At 43.1% G+C, this 25398-nt stretch overlaps 1 protein-coding gene across 13 annotated transcripts in view; it reads right to left on the bottom strand.

The window, feature by feature from the left end:
* Window positions 1-25398, bottom strand: part of enox2 (ecto-NOX disulfide-thiol exchanger 2) — a 290823-nt gene that overhangs the window by 6689 nt on the left and 258736 nt on the right. For 7 of the 13 annotated variants that reach the window (XR_009790374.1, XM_061786742.1, XM_061786746.1 and 4 more), the window contains 5 exons: window positions 24343-24474; window positions 12566-12622; window positions 9933-10029; window positions 8864-8902; window positions 8700-8785 (listed from right to left, as the gene is read on the bottom strand). Coding sequence is in view for 11 of the 13 variants with exons in the window: in XM_061786742.1 (XP_061642726.1) it covers window positions 8700-8785; window positions 8864-8902; window positions 9933-10029; window positions 12566-12622; window positions 24343-24474 (411 nt within the window). In the remaining 2 variants the exon portion in view is untranslated. Of the gene's footprint in view, window positions 1-8699; window positions 8786-8863; window positions 8903-9930; window positions 10030-12565; window positions 12623-14291; window positions 14404-24342; window positions 24475-25398 lie in introns of those variants that run through there. The other 6 variants (XR_009790375.1, XM_061786743.1, XM_061786738.1 and 3 more) reach the window with 4 other exon arrangements.

Below are 25398 nucleotides of genomic sequence, written 5' to 3'. Positions count from 1 at the left end.
AGCGTGTGTTGAAAACAGCACGTAGTTCATGAACGCCGAACACCATGTAAAAAAAGCCATGCGGTGAGTGAGCATCCCTCACGGGGTGTTTCTTAGCTGCATATGTTTGAATAAATTAATACTTTGCCATTAAAAGTCCTTTCTGTGTCTCGTATTTTTTGTTTTATAATTTGAGGTGTCACGAAAGCAAAATACTTGTATATTAGCATCAAAGTCTCTGTTCTGCTTGTTTTCTCTCTTTTTTGATAGTAAACCATTTTTTTGTGGTGAAAACATTCCATGTTCTATTGCTGATTACACAAGGAAGGAAAAAGCTAGAAACAAACTAAATGAGTCAACGGTACTCTTCCTTTTGGTAGGTTCATTGCTTATATTGTTTATAGGACAATATTCAGTAGGTCTTGAAAGATCAGTCAAAATGCTCTAAAACGGGGGGTTAATAGGGAACTTAAATATGGGTGGGTAAAATATATTTTAACATAATCCTGAAAAAAAGAACCAGATTCTATGCAATTACAATGGTACCTTGACTCGAGTGCCCCAACTTGGCCTTCGCGTCGTCAATTTCTTACTTTGTGTTGCAAACAAAAATTTCAGTTGTGAGCGAGCTTCGGCTACGCTGTTGCTCGAATAAAAAAATAAATGTAAAATTACAGTACTGTAATGGCTTTGCCAGTCTACATGTACACTGCCGCGAAAAAGTATTTCTCTTCTACAAAACAAATGTAAATATCACCCAAAGGTAAGCCAAGTAAATATAACATGCCGTTTGTAAAAGGAGATTAAAAGGATTAATATCGACCTGGCCCTGTGTGAAAAAAGTAATTAACCCTTTGCTAAATTATTAATTAACTGTGGCTAATCAAATTTTATGGAAAAGTAGGTTCACTTCCACTGATCACACTACGCCTGATTATCTCGAGATAGTCAATCAAGCAATAATTTAAATAGAACCTGTTAGACAAAATGAAGTTGGTCAAAAGATATGAAAATGCTGCAACAAAATGTCACGGTCCAAAGAAAATTAAGAACAGAGGAGAAAGAAAGTAATTGAGATCTATCAGTGTGGAAAGGGTTACAAAGACATGCAGAAAACATGGAACAGTGGTTAACCTTCCCAGGATTGGTCGGCCTACAAAAATTACCTTAAGAGCACAGCAAAACCTCCTCCAGGAGATCACAAAGGAACCCAGTATAACATCGATAGAACTTCAGGCGAACCCTTGCCTCAGTTAAGGTCAGTGTGCATGACTCAACAATAAGTAAGAGACAGGGCAAAAATGGCACCCATGGCAGAGTTCCAAGATGAAAACCACTGCTGACCAAAAAGAACAAAGGCTCATCTTACTTTTGAGAGAAAAAACAAACAAACAAAAAAAAAAAAAATTTGAATAAAGTTGAACCTTTAGGAAGGCGTGTATCTCGGTACATTCTGGCGTAAAAGTAACACGGAATTTCAGAAAAAGAAAATCATACCAACTGTAGCGTGCATTGGTTTGGATAAAAATTTAATTTATTTGGGAAAAGATACGGGGCACCACGTCACTTTTTATATGTATACAAATTTAGGAGAAAGCGACGACAAACCTTTTATCAGTCTCACAGGTAAAGGTTGGTAGATTTTATGAAATACGAGTTCTAGATGACAGAGGCTTACTTAAACTCAAAACACACACAAAACACAACCAAGAGTGGAATTTTATAAAATATTTAATGACGTCTACAAGGGATCTAGAGGGAAACACATAAAGGGGGTCTAACTAAAGAAAGAAAACAACACTAATAATGGTAAAAATAAGATAAATAGGCATACGAAAAGGTGAAATAGAACACTGTGTGTTGGACTAAAGTTGAAAACGCGAGCGTTTAATGCGTCTAGTCCATACGAGAGAGAGAGAACAAAGTTGGGATTTTGTGTGAGGCTAGTAATTTCCCCAAAATTATGAGGCACTAATCTTGCACATCATGGCGAAAATTGCAGTGTCTACTCATGAACGTAGCTCAGCTGGTAGGTGGGGTGGTCTGTCTCAGTCGTCTCGGGAAGAACGGAAGTAGGTTTGGTCGAATGAGAAAAGGGATGCAGAAAAATGAAACAAAAACAAAAAATTGTTGTTCGTCACGCCTCGTTGGGAGAATATGACCGTCTCTCTCCCTGCCTGTCCCCGGGATCCGCTAGCAAGGTCAGACAACTCACGTTTGGCTGGGAGCGTATCTGGTAGCTCAGCAGCAACTGTTCTGGATGCTTAGCAGTGGCTAAGGAGCCAGATCACCATACCCAAGGCCCGCGGTTACCGAGCCATGAGCCCGAACCAAGAAAAGGGGTGGGGTGGCTGAAACTGGGGAGCCGGTAGCAAGAGCGATGAACCAAGAGGAGCCGCTGGCAGCGGGAGTCAGGGGTTAAATACCCTGAGGGCGTGTTCAAAGAGGACCGAGAACCAGACAAGACCACACCCATCAACACCGAGGTCCAGTAACAGAAAACCGCTTGGGTTCTGATCGGGCGGGGCGGGGGGGACGGACGGCGTTCCTCATAAATCACGCCCTTCCAGGTCTCACTGTCATCGCCCACGTGAGCATTGAAGTCCCCCAGCAGAATGATGGAGTTGCCCAGTGGGAGCGCTCTTCAGCACCCCCTCTAAGGACTCCAAAAAGGGTGGGTACTCTGAACTGCTGTTTGGTGCATAGGCACGAACAACAGTCAGGACACATCCCCCCCCACCCGAAGGCGGAGGGAGGCTACCCTCTCGTCCACTGGGGTGAACCCTAATGTACAGGCGCCGAGCTGGGGGGCAATAAGTATACCCACACCTGCTTGGCGCGTCCGGGCAAGGGAAACATAAATCCATTTATAATATTCATCATAGGGGTCTTTGTCTGGTCCCTCACCTAGGACCTGTTTGCCATGGGTGACCCTGCCAGGGGCATCAAGTCCCAAACAACTTAGTTCCTAGAATCGTTGGGACACACATACCCCTCCACCGCGATAAGACCCCTCCACCACGATAAGGTGACGGCTCCAGGAGGGGTGTTTTGATCTTCTTCTTCTTTTCCTTTTGGCTTGTCCCTTTAGGGGTTGCCACAGCGCGTCATCCTTTTCCATGTAAGCCTATCTCCTGCATCTTCCTCTCGAACACCAACTGCCGTCATGTCTTCCCTCACGACATCCATTAACCTTCTCTTGCCTGGCAGCTCCATCCTCTTCACCCTTCTACCAATATACTCACTATTTCTCCTCTGGACGTGTCCAAACCATCCAAGTCTGCTCTCTCTAACTTTGTCTTCAAAACATTGAACCTTTGCTGTCGCCTCTGATGAGCTCATTTCTAATTTTATCCAACCTGGTAACTCTTGAGAGTGAACCTCAACATCTTCATTACCGCCACCTTCAGCTCTGCTTCCTGTTGACTCTTCAGTGCCACTGTCTCTACTCCGTACATCATGGCTGGCCTCACCACTGTTTTATAAACTTTGCCCATCATCCTAGCAGAGTCTCTTCTGTCACATAACACACCTGACACCTTCCTCCACCCGTTCCAACCTGCTTGGGCCCGTTTCTTCACTTCCTGACCACACACACTATTGCTCTGGACAGTTGACCCCAAGTATTTAAAGTGCACCACCCTTGCTATCTTCTTCTCCCTGTAGCGTCTCATTCATGCACATATATTCTGTCTTACTTCGGCTAATCTTCATTCTTCTGCTTTCCAGTGCATGCCTCCATCTTTCGAACTGTTCCTCCACCTGCTCCTTGCTTTCACTGCAGATCAAAATGTTATCTGCAAACATCATGGGATTCCAGTCTAACCTCATCAGTCAGCCTATCCATCATCACTGCACACAGGAAGGGGCTCAGGGCTGATCCCTGATGCAGTCCCACCTCCACCATAAATTCATCTGTCACACCTACAGCACACCTCACCACTGTCCTGCTGCCCTTGTACAGTCCTGTATTATTCTAACATACTTCTCTGCCACTCCAGACTTCTGCATGCAGTACCACAGTTCCTCTCTGGGTACTCTGTCATAGCCTTTCTCTAGATCTACAAAGACACAATGTAGCTCCTTCTGACCTTCTCTGTACTTTTCCATCAACATCCTCAAGGAAAATAATGCATCTGTGGTACTCTTTCTTGGCATGAAACCATACTGTTGCTTGCAAATATTCACTTCTATATATTCCCTTACTAATCATTGCCACTTCCTGGTCCACCACACTTGCCTCTTCTACTCTCCCTTCTCTCTCATATTCCTCATTCGTCAACTTCTCAAAGTATTCTTTCCATCGATCTAGCACACTATTGGCACCAGTCAACATATTTCCATCTCTATCCTTAATCACCCTAACCTGCTGCACATCCTTCCCATCTCTATCCCTCTGTCTGGCCAGCCTGTATAGATCTTTTTTCTCCTTCTTTAGTGTCCAACCTGGCATACATGTCATCATATGCCTCGTTTGGCCTTTTTCACCTCTACCTTTGCCCTATGTCACATCTCAATGTATTCCTTTCGCCTCTCCTCGGTCCTCTCAGTGCCCCACTTCTTAGCTAACATTTTTCCTTGTATGATTTCCTGTACTGTGAGGTTCCACCACCAAGTCTCCTTCTCTCCTTTCCTGCCAGAAGATACACCAAGTACTCTCCTGCCTGCCTCTCTGATCAACTTGGCTGCAGTGGTCCAGTCTTCTGGAAGCTCCTCCTGTCCACCGAGAGCGTGTCTCATCTCTTCCTGAAAAGCTGCACAACACTCGTCCTGTCTCAGCTTCCACCACATGGTTCTCTGCTCTGCCTGTGTCTTCCTAATCTTCCTCCCCACCACCAGAGTCATCTTACACACCACCATCCTATGCTGTCTAACCACACTCTCCCACTACCTTACAGTCGGTAACCTCCTTCAGATTACATCGTCTGCACAAGATGTAATCCACCTGCGTGCTTCTACCTCTGCTCTTGTAGGGCACCTTATGTTCCTGCCTCTTCTGGAAAAAAGTGATCACTACAGCCATTTGCAACCTTTTTGCAAAGTCTACCACCCTCTGTCCCTCCAAGTTCCTTTCCTGGTTGCCGTACTTACCCATCACTTCTTCATCACCCCTATTTCCTTCACCAACATGTCCATTACAATCTTCACAAATCACGACTCTCTCTCTGTCTGGGATGCTCAGAACTACTTCGTCTAGCTTCTTCCAGAATTTCTCTTTCACCTCTTGGTCACATCCTACTTGTGGGGCATAGCCACTAATCACATTATACATAACACCCTCAATTTCAAGTTTCAGCCTCATCACTCGATAAGATACTCTTTTCACCTCCAGGACATTCTTAGACAACTCTTTTAAAATAACCCCGACTCCATTTCTCTTCCCATCTTCACCAAGGTAAAATAATTTAAACCCAGCCCCTAAACTTCTAGCGTGACTGCCATTACACCTGGTCTCCTGCATATACAATATATCAACCTTTCTCCTAATCATCATGTCAACCAACTCCCGAGATTTTGCTGTCATAGTCCCAAAATTCAAAGTCCCCACATTCAGTTCTAGGCTCTGTGCTTTCCTCTTCTCTTTCTGCCGAAGAACCCGCTTTCCACCTCTATTTTGACTTCGACGCACAGTAGCTGCATTTCCACTGTTGCCCTGCAGGTTGACGGCGCCGGTGGCGGACATTGTTAACTCGGGCCACGACCGATCTGGTATGGAATTCTTTGGATGAACGCTGATATTTGTTTGGCAAAGTTTTAAGCCGGATGCCCTTCCCGACGCAACCCTCTGCATTTATCCGGGCTTGGGACCGGCCTACAGTTTGCACTGGCTTGTGCCCCCCATAGGGCTGCATTGATGAGCTTTAAAAAAAAAAGAAAAAATTTGAGGAAGGGGCATAAACTGTACTTTTTCATGGCACTTTGTCAGTGCATCGAGAAGCGTAAAATTTTGGGGTACAAACACCCAAGGAAGGCTGGCCGGTGTGAGCGGTGGAATAATAACGTCTCTTAAACGCTACTCGTAGACCGATGGAAATAAAAGAGGTGCACTTGGGCAGACGTGAGTGAAAGGAACAATGAGCGTCCGTAGGATTGATGCCACTGTTTGGCTAGCGGTGTCTCAGCCAGCGAAGGACGTGCTTTTAATATGTTTCGGCATCGGGGGAAATTGGCCGACCGGCCAGATAGAGCGATACTCACACACCAATGACATTTCAGTCTTAGAAACGGAGACAAACTGTCTGAAGAAGTTTCTCGTAAAGTTCTATTTTTTTAACATTTATTCACAGATTGTAACTGAGGCTGGAACATCGACTGTTTTACACAAACAACCTGGATCCTATTACATGAAATTTCCTAATGACCAGGGGCCTCATGTACAAAGATTTCCTACTAAAACATGGCGTACGCTCAAATCCAGAAAACGTCGTACGCACAAAAATATCCAGACGTATGAATCTGTGCGTACGCATGAATCCAAGCACATTTCCTTCGTACATTCGAGGAAATGAGCGCACATACTGGAGTAGCCGACTCCTCCCTGTTCAGCCCGACATTTAAATATGCAAATCATATATAAATGAACCCTGCGCCTGAGATCCCGATCTCTACATGATCAGGAAAAAAGGACAATGAGCAAGGTAATGAAGAAAATTACATTTTCTGAATGTGAAGTCGCTCAATGAAGTAGAGGTGCGCAAGAAAATCCTCTTTTGGGCACTCTGTTCTCTGGCTGGCGGCACGGTGGCCGACTGGTTAGAGCGTCAGCCTCACAGTTCTGAGGAGCCGGGTTCAATCCCCAGCCCCGCCTGTGTGGAGTTTGCATGTTCTCCCCGTGCCTGCGTGGGTTTTCTCCGGGCGCTCCGGTTTCCTCCCACATCCCAAAAACATGCATTAATTGGTGACTCTAAATTGCCCACAGGTGTGACTGTGAGTGCGAATGGTTGTTTGTTTGTATGTGCCCTGCGATTGGCTGGCAACCAGTTCAGGGTGTACCCCGCCTCCTGCCCGATGACAGCTGGGATAGGCTCCAGCACGCCCGCGACCCTAGTGAGGAGAAGCGGCTCAGAAAATGGATGGATGTTCTCTGGCATTAGCAACACGCAAAAGAGGAGCGAATGGGACAGCGCCTGTGCGGCTGTCAATGCTGTGGGGTCGGAAAAGTGCACACACGCTGAACTAAAAAAAGAAGTGGTCAGACATTAAGGTGGATGTGAAGCGGAGGACACGGCCAAAGTGTGGCCAAAACCGGCGCAGAGGGGCCTCACCCCGTTTGAGAGTCACTGCGATCGTGGGTGACTCGGATCACCACACAAAGTTAATACCATGTATTTTTACTCACAACCTATGTGTTCATACAGTAACCTACACTCAGCCCTCTGAGATAAAGGTTCATGCGTAAATGTTGTATGCATGGTATTTGTAATAAATCTTTTGAATTCAAATTGCACATCAGCATATCAAAGAGGATATCAAAAACTTTGAGTCCTTTTTGATGACTCAATTTATTATTTTAATACACAGGAGAGGACAGGCGCACTAAAAGAAAATTGTTTAGTTTTTTAGGAGAAGAGTGGTAAATTATGTCATTTCAATTAGATTTACATTTAGATCATTGTAACGGAGTAAAAGTACTGTTACTTCTGAACAGCAGTAGTGGCGGAAGTGTTTTTTCTGGTCTCGTCAACTCCTGTGACTTGTCCAAAGCAGGTCCCGAGCACACAGGCGGAACCTCAGGCCAATGCGCTCGTATAGTCATCCGCCGTGGAGTAATATTCAGAAATTACATCTGTGTGTGGATGGTGGATGTGTGGAATGGATCTAGCTGCCAGCGTTCAAGGAGTACGAAATAGCCTATGATGTCAGCGACCCCCCCTTGCCTCCAGGAAAAACTCATCGGATCTATATGATTCACCTAAATGGCCTATTTTGCGTTCAAAACGGCGAATTTAGCCGAAAGGCGACTGATTTGCATGTATGATCTTAGCATTTTCTCAATTCTTATTCAAAGCAGTACCTGATAACAGGGCAAGATGTAAAATCCTTAGCAGTTAGCCTGAGCACTTTTGCTCCTCAGGTTACTATCTTGTTAGCACACTGACTCTTGCCGAATTTGCATTTTATCAGTTGTCATTAGAAATGGTACCTGAATTGAGTGCGAGCCATAAAATACTTTGGCTACTCAGATCGCTATCATGCGATATGTTAGCACAACAACTGCAAGCATGTTAACATTATATCGGTTTTAGAAATAGTACTTGAATAGAGGGCAAGATATAAAACCCTTATCAGTCAGCCTGAGCACTTTCTCTACTCAGGTTGCGATATGGCATACCAACTGCTACCAAATTCACATTTTATCAGTTCTCATTAGAAATGGTACCTGAATGGAGTACACAATGTTAAGTACTTTCGCTACTCAGGTTGGTAGCTTGCTATGCTCGCATATAGACTGCTATTTTGTTAGAATGTTGGGCAAAATGTAAAACCCTTATCAGTTGGCCTAAGCAAATTTCTACTCAGGTTGCTATCTTGCTATATGTTAGCATACCAAATGCTAGAATGTTAGCATTTTATGAGTTCTCATTAGACATAGTATCTCAATACGGTGTGAGATGTAAAATCAAAAAAGCACTTTCGCTGCTCAGGATGCTGCCGTGCGATATGTTAGCATACCAACTGTTAACATGTTCGCATTGCATCTGGATGTGATGTGGCGGTACCTTGGTGTCGAGGCGCTGCAGGTAGGAGCAGATGTACTCGATGCTGGCTCCAAATGGATGCACATGAAGGAAGGTGGAGATGATGCCTGAGGGAGGATGAGAACAGGTTGCGCGTTATTATTGATAATAAATATACAGTATGGAGAGGACATTAGTGGCATCACCTCCTCTTCCCGTGTGGGGGCCCCCCTTGGACACTGCGGCTGCAGATTGGATTAGAGCGAGTGTTTAGCAACGGCTTTGTCGCCAAAGCCTCAGCAAAGACAACCTCTCGCCCAAGTGAAAGTAAGCATCTGCTTTCTGCTCACGCATGGCCCTCCCGGGAGATGTGATATACCCCCTCTTCTGATATCAACCACCTGCGGAGCATCAAGAGACCCACCCTGATGGTGTCTACCAAGGCCGCCGCTGCTCGAGGCTTTTTTGCCGGGAAAACACTTTGCGTAGTCAATAGCTGAACAGAAGCAATGCGCTGTGACCACCAAACAAGTGAGGACGCAGCTATTAAGCATTCCGTGTGCATCCAGCGACACAGTCAAAGTCAAATGAACAAAGACTTGAATTACAGCTACAAATTCGCTTTGTAAGTTTTGCTCCAAGGTCCAATTCAAGCACTTAAAAGATACCGTATATTTTTGTAAACACACACCACATTACCGGATGTTGCTATAATTTGGGATTTCTACACAAGCACGCATGCTCGTTCACATATCCATCCATCCATCCATATCCATTTTCCGAGCCACTTCTCCTCACTAGGGTCGCGGGCGTGCTGGAGCCTATCCCAGCTATCATCGGGCAGGAGGCAGGGTACACCCTGAACTGGTTGCCAGCCAATCGCAGGGCACATACAAACAAACAACCATTCGCACTCACATGGACACCTACGGGCAATTTAGAGTTGTCAATTAACCTACCATGCATGTTTTTGGGATGTGGGATATCAGTCCCATTCTCTACCTGTTATCCACTCTCTCCTCCTTATATAAAATATTAATATGATAAATATTATAAAATAATATTATATAATAATATATAAATGTATAATATAAAAAATACATATAATATAATATAAAATTGCAATTAGCCCCTAAGGGACTATTAAAAAAAGTTATATATATATATATATATATAAATATATATATATATATATATATATATATATATATATATATATATAAAATATTGCAATTTGCCCCAGGGCTAATTGCAATAAGGACCATTAGGTCTTACCGACGAGCAGGGCTTCTCTTTCTGAATGGACAGGACTTGGTGACCTCCTCTCTGTTGGTCCTTCCCTCTCCTGACTACAGGACACCAGTGTACCCTCCTGTATACACACACATACAGTATAAACAAACACACATTTTAAATGGGACATTTACTTTATTACCAGGCAAATTTACTTTTGAATTGTTTGCATACAAATAACGAAGTAAATGTTTGGTAAAATAACTTCCAAAATATTGTTTTTGAGTCAGCCATTCAGAATTTTGTCTCACTGTGACGTAACAGCGAGACTAATTTACATAACACTGCCGCTATACCGCCACATGCACGGATACACACACTATGAGAATAATTCGGAGCACGAGTGATGATGTTTTCTCCGGGCACTCCGGTTTCCTCCCACATCCCAAAAACATGCCTGGTAGGTTGATTGAGGACTGTAAATTGCCCTTAGGCGTGAATGTGTGCGCGAATGGTTGTTTGTTTATACGTGCCCTGCGATTGGCTGGCGACCAGTTCAGGGTGTACCCCCCTCTCGCCCAAAGTTAGCTGGGATAGGCTCCAGCATGCCCGCGACCCTTGTGAGGATAAAGCGGTACGGAAAATGGATGGATTAGTGATGAACTGAGTGAGAAATGAGTGAAAATAAAAAGTCTTTAGTTCGTTTTCATAACAGCTTTTTACTTCAGACTCTGAACTGTTATTTATTTTGCTTTTATTTTCAGTTTATCATTTACAAAAAAATCTATTTCCTAGGTACATAAAATTATTACAAAAAAACCCCACATTAAATATGTAAATATTTATTTTATTAATTAACAGGGCTCGAAGTTAACCGATTCCCGATTAACCGGGGCAAGATACCAAAACATAAACATTCCCGATCACGCAAGCGTATGAAAAAAATATTTGTCCTATGTAGGGATGTCACAATATTCACGATATCGTGAAATTAAAAGTGCCTCGATTTCGTCATGGGCTTGCCTCGGCATAAAATAATGAACAGTGATATTTCGTCGAGTACTTGAGTAATCTCCACCTCCCAACAGGCATTTTTTTCTCATTTATGGACTATGCTTGAACAGCATACGATGGTACTGAACGTCTGCTATGAACTGTACAGAGTTTGAGACAACAAAATCAGCCTTTTCTAAATGGTTAGCATTTACAATTAGCATGACCGGGCTAGTGATTACCATTTTAGTTAAAAAAACAAACAAACAAAAAAAACCCTCTTAACTACCATTTAGCTGACTCATACATGTTATATGTACATTATACATCTAATAGTGTTTTAAACATCACTTACAGACACTCTGTCATGTTTTTCACGAGCCCAACAGTGTGACCGTCATCAACAAATGTCCGTGTGGTAAACATGGACAGTGGTCAAAGTGTTCCAGGCGGCGCAAATTGTTTCCGGGCGGCACAAATATGCCTTTATTAATATGTTTTTATTGCCTGGAGGCAGAAATTTCTCCATCGACCAATTTTTGTGGTCGACTTAGGTGAGTAAGCGTTTTTTTTTTTTTTTTTTTTTTTCCACAGCCCGAGATATAACCATCATCATCACCATGGCCGCCAGGTCAATATGCCACATTCAACATGACCACCTCATACGCACGGGATGCACGTCTTATGGAATTGGATGTCGTCATATTGTATATCTGTGACCTGGAAATACGTCAGTCCCATTCTCTACCTGCAATGCGCCAGTAAACAGCAGCAGCCAATTCTAGAATTAACAAACTTTGTCAAGTTTAAGTGACAAATGGAAACAATTTTTGGACACATTGTTTGGTCTTGAAAGTCAGTTTTATCCAATATCTGTTATATCGTGGTCCATTATATCAAGATTCCACTGTAATGTGATACATGAATAAAAATGAATATAAATAAATAAAAACATTTTAAGCAACCAATTTAAGGGAAAAATGCAATGCAACAAACATTACAAGTTTGAAAAGGAATGTAGTGGGCCGTATGTGACCCGCGAGCCATACCTTGCCCACCCCTTAACTAACGTGTACTGTAATCCCTGATCATTGGGCCATTCTGACCTGTGTCACAAGCTTATTATTGAGATGCCTGGAAATGGTTTTAAATTGTGAAATAAATGCACAATATGTCTCATCCAAGATCGTATTAGCGGAGAAGGTAAATAAGCAGCAAGCAGGCGTGGAGCAAAACAAATTGAAGCAGATGACAAAGAGAAACAATCGGCATGTGGATAAGTAGAGGAAACACATCATACGTGGAGGGAAGATTGGAGGGAATGAGGCAAAGGAGGGTATTTCGCCTGGAGCGACACGGTCACACGCGTGCACGCACACAAACTGAAGTATACTTGAAAGAAAAATGATCAAACTATTTGTTGGTGAGCTGTGACAGGTGGCAAAACAAGAGAAAAATGATGAAGGAATAACGTTTGTGTTTGGCGTCCTACATAATACTGTGCATCTCACGAACACTGCCGAGTGGTGTCTTGACGCCCCCCCCCCCCACACACACACACACGTACACGCATGCACGCACACACATCACACACACGTGTGACTTTATTGGGTGACTAATGCTGAACGGATGGGAATGACATGTCACACAGGGGAAGTGAAACGAAGAACGCTGTCACTTGCATTGGTTTGATTATCAGCCTCCTCGCCGCCTCTGTCATCTTGTTTGGATCGTTCCATCTGTAACACAGTAAGAAACACACGAGGCACTCGACAGGCACTCCAATTAGAGCTGCATTTCCGTCCATCCATCCATCCATCCATCCATTTTCTGAGCCGCTTATCCGCACAAAGGTCGCGGGAGTGCTGGAGCCTATCCCAGCAATCATTGGGCAGGAGGCGGGGTACACCCTGAACTGGTTGCCAGCCAATCGCAGGGCACACATAAACAAACAACCATTCGCACTCACATTCACACCTAAGGGCAATTTAGAGACTTCAATTAGCCTACCATGCATGTTTTTGGGATGTCGGAGGAAACCGTAGTGCCCAGAGAAAACCCACGCAGGAACGGGGAGAAAATGCAAACTCCACACAGGCGGGGACGGGGATTGAACCCCAGTCCTCAGAACTGTGAGGCAGACGCTCTAACCAGTCGACCACCATGCCCACCATGTCCCCCCCATTATTTTAATTTGATAAGTAGGGTTTAAACAAATACATTATTTGTAGGTAGTATGTAATGAAGTTATTTGTTCAATATCTTGGTGAATTTTGGGGTGGACTGTTGTTGGTGTTAATAGGCCTCATGGAAACACAAGACTGGATTTTGTCATCAAAATTCATTCATTATTTAATGGGGGAATCCAAGAATTATTAACATTGATTTAAATTTCCTTATCGGGTTCCTCTCGTTCACAAATTTCAATAAGCTTTGTCCCATCTCCAACCTCCTGTTTCTCTCAAAAAAAAACATTGCTTCCCAGTTCCACTCCCACCTCACTTCCAATAATCTCTATGAACAATTCCAGTCTGGTTTCTGCCACCTCCATAGCACCGAAATAGCACTCATCAAGATCACAAACAACGTCCTCCTGGCAGCTTACTCACCATGCTCATCCTCCTTGATCTGACTGCAGCTTTTGATATAATTTCTCACCCCATCATCTTGAATAGACCCCCCCCCCCACACACACACACACACAGTGGTTCAGTACTTACTTGTACCCGCACCCAGTTTGTCCAGATGAAATAATTCAAATCCCACCCGTTTCTTCCAGTGTCCCTTAGGCGCTGTCTTGGGCCCCCTCCTCTTTATCAGAGACATCCTACCTCTTGACAATATTTTCTGTAAATTCAGTGTTATGCGGATGACACCCAGCTCTACCTCTCCACCAAACCTACCACCACTCTTCCTCCTTCCTCCATGCTTCTCTGAACTCAAACACTGGTTCTCACCCGACTTTTTACAACTCAACAGTGATAAAACCGAAATCATACACTAACCAAAATGGACAGGTTTTCCATTACACTTGATAATTCCTCTGTTTCCTCCACCCCTCAGGTCCAGAGTCTGGGTGTTATCCTGGAAAGCACACTCCAAACACACATCACCTGGTCCACATACTTTGACTTACGAAATATCAATTGTCTCCGTTCATCCATCACAACCTCCAAACTGCTTCTGTCCTTGTTCATAGCCTGGTCACTTTCCGCCTGGATTACTGCAACTTTCTTCTGTATGGTTTCCCCCACAAATGCAAAAACTACAGCTTCTTATGAACTCTGGTGCCCCTAAAATATATGATCACAAGGACCCCCTCCACTCACCACATCACTCCAGCCCTGCGACAACACAAACTCCAAGTCGCCCTGCCATATCTTGCTGACCTCCTTCACGTTACCATACCCTCCTGCTCTCTCAGATCTTCGCCCTCCATCCGTCCCTTCTTGCCCGTCTGTCCACCATGGGGATAGAGCCTTTGGCCGCTCAGCGCCCCGTCTTTGGAACTCACTTCCACCTGACCACGGAAACACAGACTCATTAACCCTCTTAAAACCAATCTCAAGACACACCTTTTCCAGACTGTCTATTCATTTTAACATTTCCGATATTATATGCCACTTTATTTGATGTTTTATGTTCTGTTATTTTTATGGTTTCTTATTTGTTATTAACTATGTTTCTACGGTAACCTTGAGTGCTCTGAAAGGCGCCTATAAATCAAATGAATCATTATAATTATTAATTAGCAAGCTAACTAACTAGCTAGCTAACTAACTAGCGAGTAGCTAGTCGGAATATCGAGGGAGTGGGGGTCGGTCAGTCAATGTTCGGAAAAGATCTTGTCAGTATGAAATATCACTCAACAACTGCGGCTAATCTTGAGGGAAACACACACCCAGAAATTGATTTTTCTGTCTCCCATTAATGAAGGTGCCTCTCAGGATTCATGTGTGCCCCTGCGTTGGAATTTAATTAGCATATTTCCTAGCATATACTGGGTTATGAATGGAGACCTACAGCAATCCACCTCTAAGTGGACATATGGCTCCAAACATGGATTGTAATAATATCAGTCCTTGGGCTCGCTTTTAACGATGGCCATTCCTCTCACACGCATTAGCGGGGGCAACATTGAGAATATGACCTGGCAGTACCTGTAACACGAGTCGATGGAAAAAATATTGAATGTCATCCTCTCGCAACGATGCAGGCCGCTGCTGATCGATATCAGGCCCTTTGGATGGGAAATACGTTTCAAGGGCGGACACTTGAGTAACAAAGTTGATCCTGGGATGAACGGATGAATAATGATGACAATGAAGAAGGCAACTTTAAACACTAGGGGTCCATTAGTTAATGATCATCTTAATGCTATTTTATCAGATGTTTGATGTACTATGAATCACCGTTCATTGTGGAGGATATATTCCAGGCCCACCCAAAATAAGTGAAAATCCACGATATAGTAAGAACATACAGCAGCTGAAATAACTATTTAACACGTCACCATTTTTCTCACTAAATATATTTCCAAAGGTGCTAATGACATGAAAGTTTCACCAGAGGTTGGGAATAACCCAAGTAATCCATACATACAAAGAAAGTAGAACAAATAAGATCAGAAATTAAGTTATATGTAATAATGTGAAATGACAGAGGGAAAAAGTATTGAACACATCAATAGGTATTTATTTGTACAAAAGCCTTTGTTTGCAATGACAGGTTCAAGACGCCTCCGGTATGGAGAAACTAGTCGCATGCATTGCTCTGGTGTGATTTTGGCCCATTCCTCCACACAAGCAGTCTTCAAATCTTGAAGGTTCCGTGGGCTTTTTTTTATGGACCTTGAGTTTCATTTCTTTCCACAGATTTTCGATTGGATTCAAGTCAGGTGATTGGCTGGGCCATTCAAGCAGCTTTATTTTTTTCCTTTGAAACCAATTGAGAGTTTCCTTGGCAGTATGTTTTGGATCATTATCCTGCTGAAATGTCCACCGTCGTTTCATTTTCATCATCCTCGTAGATGGCAGCAGATTTTTCTCAAGAATGTCTCTGTACATTTTCCCATTCATCCTTCCTTCAATAATGTCAAGTTTACCAGTACCATTTGCTGAAAACAGCCCCACACATCATGTGTCCACCTCCGAACTTCACTGTTGGTATGGTGTTTTTAGGGTGATGTGGAGTGCCATTTCTCGTGGTGTGCATTATGGCATCCAAAGAGTTCAATTTTGCTCTGATCAGACCAGACTAAATTCTCCAAGTATTTAACTGGCTTGTCCAAATGTTGTTCAGAAAACTTAAACAAGTTTTGACATGCTTTATCGTCAGGCAGGAGGCTTGCGTGGTGAGCTTGCATACAGGCCGTGGCAGCGGAGTGCATTACTCACTACTTTCCTCGTGACAACAGTACCTGCAAATTCCAGGTCTTTTTGAGGTGGTCCTTAGCTCTTGGACAACTCTTCTGATTATTCTTTGCACTCTTCTGTCAGGAATCTTGCGAGTAGCAGCTGATCGAGGCAAATTTATGGTGGTATGATTGGCTTTCCACTTACTTATTATGGCCCCAACCGTGCTCAGTGGAATATTCAGAAGTTTCGATACGTGCCTGTAACCAATGCCATTGTTATGTTTTGCAACAATTAGTTTGTGATGGTCTTGAGACAGCTCTTTGCTCTAACCCATCATGATATGTGTCTTGACTCACACCTTGGCAATGAGACCTTTTTGTAGGCCATTAATTAGTACTGACTAGTTGATATTCATTTGCACTGACAAAGGGCTGTATTGCTGTTTGATTATTGATAGATTTTAGGTGTTGTCTTGGCTGTCCATGCCTTTTTGCACCTCCCTTTATTCATGTGTTCAATACTCTTTCCCTGTGTCAATTCACATTATTACACACTACTTAATTTCTGATCTTATTTGTTCTACTTTCTTTGTATGTAAAGGATTACGTCGGTTGTTCCCAACATCTGGTGAAAATTTCATGTCAATAGTGTCATGAGCTGTGGCCCGCAGTTCTTTTGTTGGAGCTTGGGTGGCACTTTGCGCCCCTCTCTCTCTCTCTTCCCAGTAATCAGCACCACCTCGACCGCGCACCTGTCATCAATCAACCTTCATCATCACCTGTATTAGAGGCTGCCAGATCGCAGTAACTCTCGCTAGAGTATTAACGTTCTCCCGTGGTACACCGGCTCTCTAACCAACATGTAAGCTACGCCAGTCCTCACTATCCTTCTGACCTCCGTGTTTTTCCTTGTCCTCAGTGCTCCTCAGAATCATCTTCATTTGCCAAGTTGCACGCTCTTGTCTTACTTCTGGCAGCGTGCAAGTCCTCAAGGGTGGGTAGGGGGATTCCGACAATCCTTTCAGCAGTTTTTATTGTCCGTTGCAGTCGGAGTTTGTTCTTTTTTGTAGCAGCACCAAACCAGACTGTGATGGAAGAACACAGGACTGATTCGATTACCACTGTGTAGAACTGCCTCAGCAGCTCCTGTGGGAGACCGTGCTTTCTCAGACGCCGCAGGAAGTACATCCTCTGCTGAGCCTTTTTGAGGACGGAGTTGATGTTGATCGCGCACTTCAGATCCTAAGAGACTGTAATTCCCAGGAACTTGAAGGTCTCGACAGTTGACACAAGGCACCTGGACAGCGTGAGGGGTAGCTGTGGCGAAGGATGCCTCCTGAAGTCCACGATCATCTCTACAGTCTTGAGCGTGTTCAGCCCCAGGTTGTGTCAGCCGCACCACATCTCCAGCCGCGCCACTTCCTGTCGATATGCAGACTCGTCAACGTCCTTGATGAGGCCGATGACAGTGGTGTCATCTGCAAACTTCAGGAGTTTGACAGCCGGGTGCGCTGAGGTGCAGTTATTTGTGTAGAGAGAGAAGAGCAGCGGAGAGAGGACACAACCTTGGTGCGCCCCAGTGCTGATGCTGCGTGTGGATGAGGTGGCCTCCCCCAGCCTCACCTGCTGTGTCCTGGCCATCAGGAAGCTTAAATCCACTGGCAGATGGCAGGTGAGACGCTGAGCTGGAGAAGCTTGGATGTAAGGAGTTCAGGGATGATGGTGTTGAACGCTGAGCTGAAGTCCACGAACAGGATCCTTGCGTAGGTCCCTGCACTGTCGAGGTGTTCTAGGATGAAGTGCAGTCCCATGTTGACTGCATCATCCGCAGACTTGTTCGCTCGGGAGGCAAACTGCAGGGGATCCAGCAGGGGACCTGTGACGCTCTTGAGGTGGTCCAGCACGAGACGTTCAAAGGACTTCATGACCACAGATGTCAAGGCGACAGGCCTGTAGTCATTTAGACCCGAGATTGTAGGTTTCTTGGGGGCTGGAATTATGGTGGAGCACAGTTCCAGAGATCTATTGAAGAGCTGTGTGAAGACTGGAGCGAGCTGGTCCACGCAGACTTTTTGTGGCAGGATGGGGACGCAAAGTCTGGGCCTGCCGCTATGCTGCATAGTCCCTCTTTGCAATGTTAATTTCTTTAGTCAGCTGGTTTCTAGCTCCATTATACAGGGCCCTGTCCCCGCTTTGATATGCGTCCTCCTTAGTTTGGCGAAGCTGCTTAAGTTTGGCAGTGAACCACGGCTTGTTGTTGTTGAATGTGCGAAATGACTTTGTTGGTACACACACCTCTTCACAGAAACGGATATAGGATGTGACAGTGTCCATATATTCATCCAGGCTGCCAGCTGAATTTTCAAGGACACTCCAGTCTGTGCAGTCTAAACAGCTCCTTCCGTGTTCCCCGCCGTTTTGACCTCTACCACCATGCCGCCAAGCACATTCCCTGTCTCGACAACCCGCCAGTACGCCTCAAGGATCCATCTCCATATCCTCTTCAATAACCCTTTCACCACAAACCTCTCAGCCTCCGCTTGCTTCTGGGTCCAGTTAGAAATATATTTAGTGAGAAAAATGATGACGTGTTACATACTTATTTCAGCCGCTGTGTATATTACACACACACACACACACATATATATATATATATATATATATATATATATATATATATATATATATATATATATATATGAGTCCCTGCAACTTACTGTGTCAGACAATTTCACATATTTTAATTCAACAACTCCTAACAACTGAACCGTTTTAGAGGTTATGTTTGTTCAAAACTTGTTTTTTGTTTCATAATGGCGTTTCAAATATATGCACTTTTAATAAGTGCTCCCAATGGGAACTTCCCATTGAGGAGTCCAAACAAAAATGACTCTGGCCGTTCCATTTCAAGCTCCGTTTGTTCCAAAAGTTCTCTTCCTTTATGAGTAATTTTCTCATCTTTCTGTCTTTTACTCAACTTCAATGCTAAGTCTCTCTCTCTCTCTCTCTCTCTCTCTCCCCCCTGCAACGTTACTCCTTGTCTCTGTCTGGGTTGCGCGGAGTCAGTGATTACGGTTTGATATGCAGATTTGATTGGTTGAAGGGGGTGGCTGAACTTGCATGTGATTGGTGAGTACTGTTCATCACAACCGTAAAGCCTGTAATCTTGCGCCGCTTAAAATAGATAAGATCCCCGTATGTTTTGAATCATAACATGTCTTTTTTTGGCTATATTGTGGGTCCGTTTGGGACTGCTTCTAGGACCGGGTGCGGACCGCGGTTTGCCAGTTAGTGACCTCTGTTTTAAACGATGTCGCTACAACCGAGCGAGCCAGACCGAGCTGTTTAGCTCCTTAGCTCGCTAGCCAGTAAGCCCGCGGGCTAGCGAACGTAATAAATAGTTTAACGTTTCTTAAAGTGACACAGTTGTGTCTGAGGTGTGAGTTTCACGGCATTAGTTGTGGCCGAAAACAGCTCCTCAGTAGTTTGCTTACTGTTTTATTTAATTTTTTTACTGTTCTCCTGGTGTTCAATAAACGGCTGAAAAGCAGATCGGCGACTGTGGCTCTCCTTTCCGAGAAATCAATTAACGAGCTAACAAATTAGTTAGCTATGTACCAAATTTACAAATATAATTAACTAGCTCACTACTAGCTACAGGCGGCACAGTGAAAAACTGGTTAGCACATCTGCCTCAGAGTTCTGAGGAATGGGTTTCAAATCACGGCCCTGCCTGTGTGGAGTTTGCATGTTCTCCCTGTGCCTGCGTAGGTTTTCCCCGGGTACTCCGGTTTCCTTCCACATCCCAAAAACGGTTGATTGAAGACTCTAAATTGTCCGTAAGTGTGAATGTGAGTGCGAATGGTTGTTTGTTTATATGTGCCCTGCGATTGGCTGGCGACCAGTTCAGGGTGTGCCCTGTCTCCCATCCGAAGATAGCTGGGATAGGCTCCAGCACGCCCGCGACCCTAGTGAGGATAAGCGGTACAGAAAATGGATGGATGGATGGATACAAGCTACAGTAGTAACAGTACATTTTGTAAAATCTTAGTAATAATTTTTGTGAGTTACTCTGGGAATCCCATCCTGACAAGCCTAGTACCAAACAAGCTCAATATAAGCTAATTTCACAAAAACTTTGCAATGAGTTTTAAATTAAGTTTTACTGAAGAATATTTGTGGTGTGGTAACTCTATTCTGAGGGAGTGAAAGTAAATTGTTAAAAAACAAATACTACACTAAAATTGTCTACCAAAAGCAATTTAGCATAGCCATTTATTGTAACTATAGTTACACTAATTAGCAGAAGTTAGTTTAACACTGAAAGACGTTTTTTTCATTATTTTCTTTTCTGAAGCCCATGTTACTCTTCTCCCGCACATTGGACTGACAGACACGTTTTGAAAATTGACTACATTTCTTTTTCCTTTATTGATTACTCTTTATGTATGGCTGCAACTTGGTCGGTAATAATCTTTCAAAAGTGCTTTTTAATCTAATATAAAATGTTTAATGTACTAAAAACAACAACAAAAATCAACATCCTAACAGCTTAATTGCTGAGGTCATTTTTACCTTCCTGTCAAAATAACAATAAAGTACGGAGCCCCCCTGGTGCCAAGGTATGAGAAAAATAAAATTCATTGATAATCTGTTCCCTCAATTTAGTAATCCGTTCCCTCAATTTAGTAAACTGTACCCTCAGTTCAGTAAACTGTACCCTCAATTTAGTAATCTGTACCCTCAGTTTAGTAATCCGTACCCTCAATTTAGTACTGTGTTTAGGAAACACGCAGGCTAATTGTAGCCAGTCCTGCTAGTACTGCTATATAATGATCAACCCCCTCGAACTACAGCAATATTGCCTTTCACTTGAAAAAATGGGATGTAGGATATATCACGACATGACAATTTATACACAGAATTCACACGAGTAAGAATATAACATACAAATAGAATTTACTTCACTTGACAGATATACGTAGGTATACGGAGCCCCAGACATTTGCTAAACTGAGGGTACAGTTTGCTAAACTGAGGGTACAGTTTACTAAACCGAGGGGTACAGATTACTAAACTGAGGGTACAGTTTACTAAACTGAAGGAACGGATTACTAAACTGAGGGAACAGATTATCAATGAATTTTATTTTTCTCATACCTTGGCACCAGGGGGGCTCCGTAATAAAGAATACCAATATGCTCTGTAAAAATTGTGTTTTCTTTTCCCTTTATGTCTGTGCATATTCTCAGTCATCCAGGTCATGGTAAGCCGCAAAGGGTGAATCGAGGCAATTGGATTCTGTTGAATTTGTTGTGTATATATTTTCTGTAAACATTAAAAAATGAGAATTGTGCTAATAATCCCATATTAACATAAATTTCAGTTTCATTAACTTGCAATTTGTATAAAAAATACCCAAACATAATAATCCTTTATAAAGATCCCTACTCGATCCGTACAATGTAATTGGGTTTCCTTGGTTCATAAATTCTGCTATGAAAATAGAATGTCCTTGGCAGAGGTAACAGCCCTTTCCAGCTAAAAACAGTTTAATAAGGCCACAAATGATTTCAAAGCGCCCCATAGCTATCGTTTTCAATGTGGAACCTGGCTGGTTACGCGAGCTATGGTCCGCAGATGTGAGAGGATGCGATGTAGGCAAATGAATCGGCTCATTTGGTAGCAAAGTGCAGGAAAATGACGGTCCATTATAGAGCGTCTCTAAAAATAAAAAAAGCACATGGAGCTCTTCAGGAGGGAAACAAGAACATTAGAACACTCAAGCGGCAAATCAGGACTCTGGTTGTGCTTGTTTCGGTTGTGCGGCACTGAAAATGAAGCCATAAGAAAAATATGTTGGGGATGTCTGATGTCGCTTGTATGAGTTTATTCAAATTATCAGCTAGGCTCTTGTGACGCCAAAGGAGCTCACGCTGTCCTTTTATTTACAAATTTGATGTTTTCGAGGAAAATATGCCTTAAAGGGGTCTTATTGTGAATTGACTTTGTTTGTTTACAAATAGTTAAGTCGTAAGTCTTTGGATTGCCTGCCCACTGATCCAGTGTGATACTACACAACAAAGTAAGTACAGTGTTAAGCCGATGTACAGGTTTATTGACTCAATCTACTGTTATGTCCAATCCAATTTTTCCATTGTAATTAACTGAAATGCCATTAATCTGTTCCCACCCCACCAAAAACACCACATTTATTTGGGGTCACATACTTTTCATAGCTACTGTATACCAATGTGTTGCATAAAAAAACAAAACAATGAAAAAAATCAAAAGAAAGTTTTCTCAAGGGTATTTACTGTGCGTGCTGTAGTATTCGTGTGAGTGTGGGACTTTAAGGGGCGTGGCCTAGTGAGTGATGTCAGGTTCCATTTCCTCTGAGCGGTCTTCTCATTTTTTATTTTACTGTTTAACTGTTTGTTCTGTTCAATAAATGGCTAAAAGTGCGTCAGTGACTGGCTGTCCTTGCCCACAAGCGAGGACATTACAGTACCATGATCGCGCTATTTTTTTTTTCGTTTCACTTGAGCAGTGGTGTATCTGAAGCTCGCTACCTCTTAACACAAAATTTAGCTTGCAACTCAAAGAAAAAAAAATAAATAAATTGACCAAGTCAAAAACTCTGCACTTCCACCCCATTGTTACGAAAAAGTGTGGCTAATTTACATACAGTAATAACCACCCCCACAATGAGGTTTTCCCCCCATGACATGAACAGCTAGGCCTCACGAAGATCCAGAGCCACTTTTATGCTCCGGTGGTGCACTATGCTGTCTAAAACACGATACTGGAAAGCACTATCCTGCAGAAGATCTACTATCTAGTCAAAGTCAAAAACTAATCAGAGCTGTATTTAGTTTTGTTAGCAGCACAGATAAGCATTACCTTCTAATAAGCGGCACACTTATTTGCAGTTTGGTTTTTTTCCCCCTGTGGAACCTATCGAAACCTAAAACCCCAAACATAATAATCCTTGATAAATATCCCTATTGGATCCGTACAATGTAATTGGGTTTCCTGGGTCCATGGTCATTGGGTGTTTAACTCTTTGCTCTGTTCAATAAATATCTAAATTTCAACTGGGGGTGGCATTAAACAGCTTGAAGCCTCTTTTTTGAAGAATTGTTAACTTTTTGTCAAACTGCTGCTGATTGTGAAGTGAGTTGAGTTTACTGCCACCATGCAGCGCTCGGATATCAAGTTTGCGTTTGAAAGTTGAAGCAAAAAAGCGGACAGATGACTGCTCGTATCTGAAAAACTCGTAAATTGGGTCACACATATCAAGGTACCACTGCATATTGAAGTGATACATCACGACAGAGAGTACAATCTGTATGCCAGGGACGAGTTTAGCCTGGGTTCTTAGCAGAAATTATTGAGAGTCGTCGCAGTATGTGTATGGTTTTTGCTTTGCTGAATAGCTATGGCAAATCTCAAGCGAACAGACAATGTCTGACAATTGGTATTTTTACAGCTTGCGAAGGCAACATACAGGCACTGCACACTTCTGGTGCATTTTTTCCTTAATCAAATCATCTGTAAGTCATTTATTTTTAAGGGCAAAGTTAGAAGGGTTTGAAATGATATGTGTTTTTGGGATCATAGTTTGTGGTATATCTACACTTTAAACGCCACTACACTTGGCAATTGGCCCAGCAGTATATGGTTCGGGCTATACAGTCGCTCACTTGCATGAGCTCGATATGGTCCCTACAAATGGGCTTATTTCACTGAGGCAAGAATAGGGGTGTGAAATATGTGATCAAAATAATACTTAGGGTATTTTGACAAAAGCACGTCATGTGATTTGCTTTTAAAATACCTGGGAACTGTTTTCAATTGGGGAAAAAAATGGGTGCAAAAATGCACAATATTAATTAAGTTAGTTAATATTTGACCGGGTAACTTCTGTTCATATCTGTATGACAGTTAATCGTGTCAAAATTTGACTTAAATCAATGCCTGTAAAGTTATTAAAGGTTTTATGGCAATAGTTACGCCTAATTGCAAATATAGTTGTTGTGAAAGGGACATTTTGTTTTGTTTTGAATGTGGACCGTGTATGTGCGTGTGTTTGTGTGGTACCTGAATCTTCTGCAGGTTTTGCAGTCCTTCCTTCAGGGTATGGACTTGATGCTTGAGCTGCTGTTTGTCCTCCTGACTCTTCTCCAACTCGCACTCCCGCTGCTTCAGGTCATCCCGCATCTTCAGGAGTTGCTGCGATGAGAAGAAGAAAAACAACGCTTATTGTGCGTTGAGGCGTGCATTGTTTGTTTGATTGGTATTTGACGTTTGAAACTAAAGTGAAGCAAAATGTGACGACAGAAAAGCAACAGGAGTCTTGATTGCTAACAAATATTCTAATCATAGGAAAAAGGAGGGCTTCCTGTGGTGAGACGACGTTTCTTGAGACACGGAAAGGGTGGTGATGGGGTCTTTGCATGAGCTTTTGCATGCTCGTTAATTCACCAGGAGGACCATGAGCAAGATGCAGATGGGCGACGCGTGGACGCCCCAGCGAGGGAGCCCAATTTACTGTCTTCCAATTCATTAATCCATTCACCTGCCCAATATAAAAGGTAATTTACTCTGCAAGCGGACATGAACAGCAGGACATGAATGGAGCGTCCGCTCTTGAAGCATTAACACAGCGTGAGAGAGAAAGGCCTCTGATGGGAGATAGATTAAAAACAGACTTTCAAAAGTAGGTTCAGGGCTTTAGAGTATTAGTGGAAATGTTGTTTTGAAGGTTTCATTCTACCAAAAAAGACAATGTGGCTAGAAAAAAATATTAAAATCTCACCCAATAAGCAGTAATTATGTCATCTATGTTGTGCATTCGTTATTATCTTTACCATCTTTTAAAAAGAAGGAAATTGGGTAACCAAAATAAAATGAGACTCAGTGAGCATTTAAGATGTGCTCAGTATGTCTTTATTTTTGTGGTGACACCAACACAGGAGTGTTCATCGAGACACTTCTTGCAAAGATAAAACGTGTGCAGATAGATGTCCATCTATCAAATTCTCAAGAGAATAGAACTTCTCCTCATTAGGGTCGCAGGTGAGCTGGAGCCTATTCCAGAGGCGAGGTCCTGGACAGGTTGACAGCCAATCGCAGGGCACATACAGTCCCCTCCAA

Source organism: Phyllopteryx taeniolatus, chromosome 10 (genome assembly GCF_024500385.1).
Source record: "Phyllopteryx taeniolatus isolate TA_2022b chromosome 10, UOR_Ptae_1.2, whole genome shotgun sequence".
Classification (NCBI taxonomy): Eukaryota; Metazoa; Chordata; class Actinopteri; order Syngnathiformes; family Syngnathidae; genus Phyllopteryx; species Phyllopteryx taeniolatus.
Note: the sequence above shows the minus strand (reverse complement) of the source record. Positions and strands in the feature narration are given on the sequence as shown.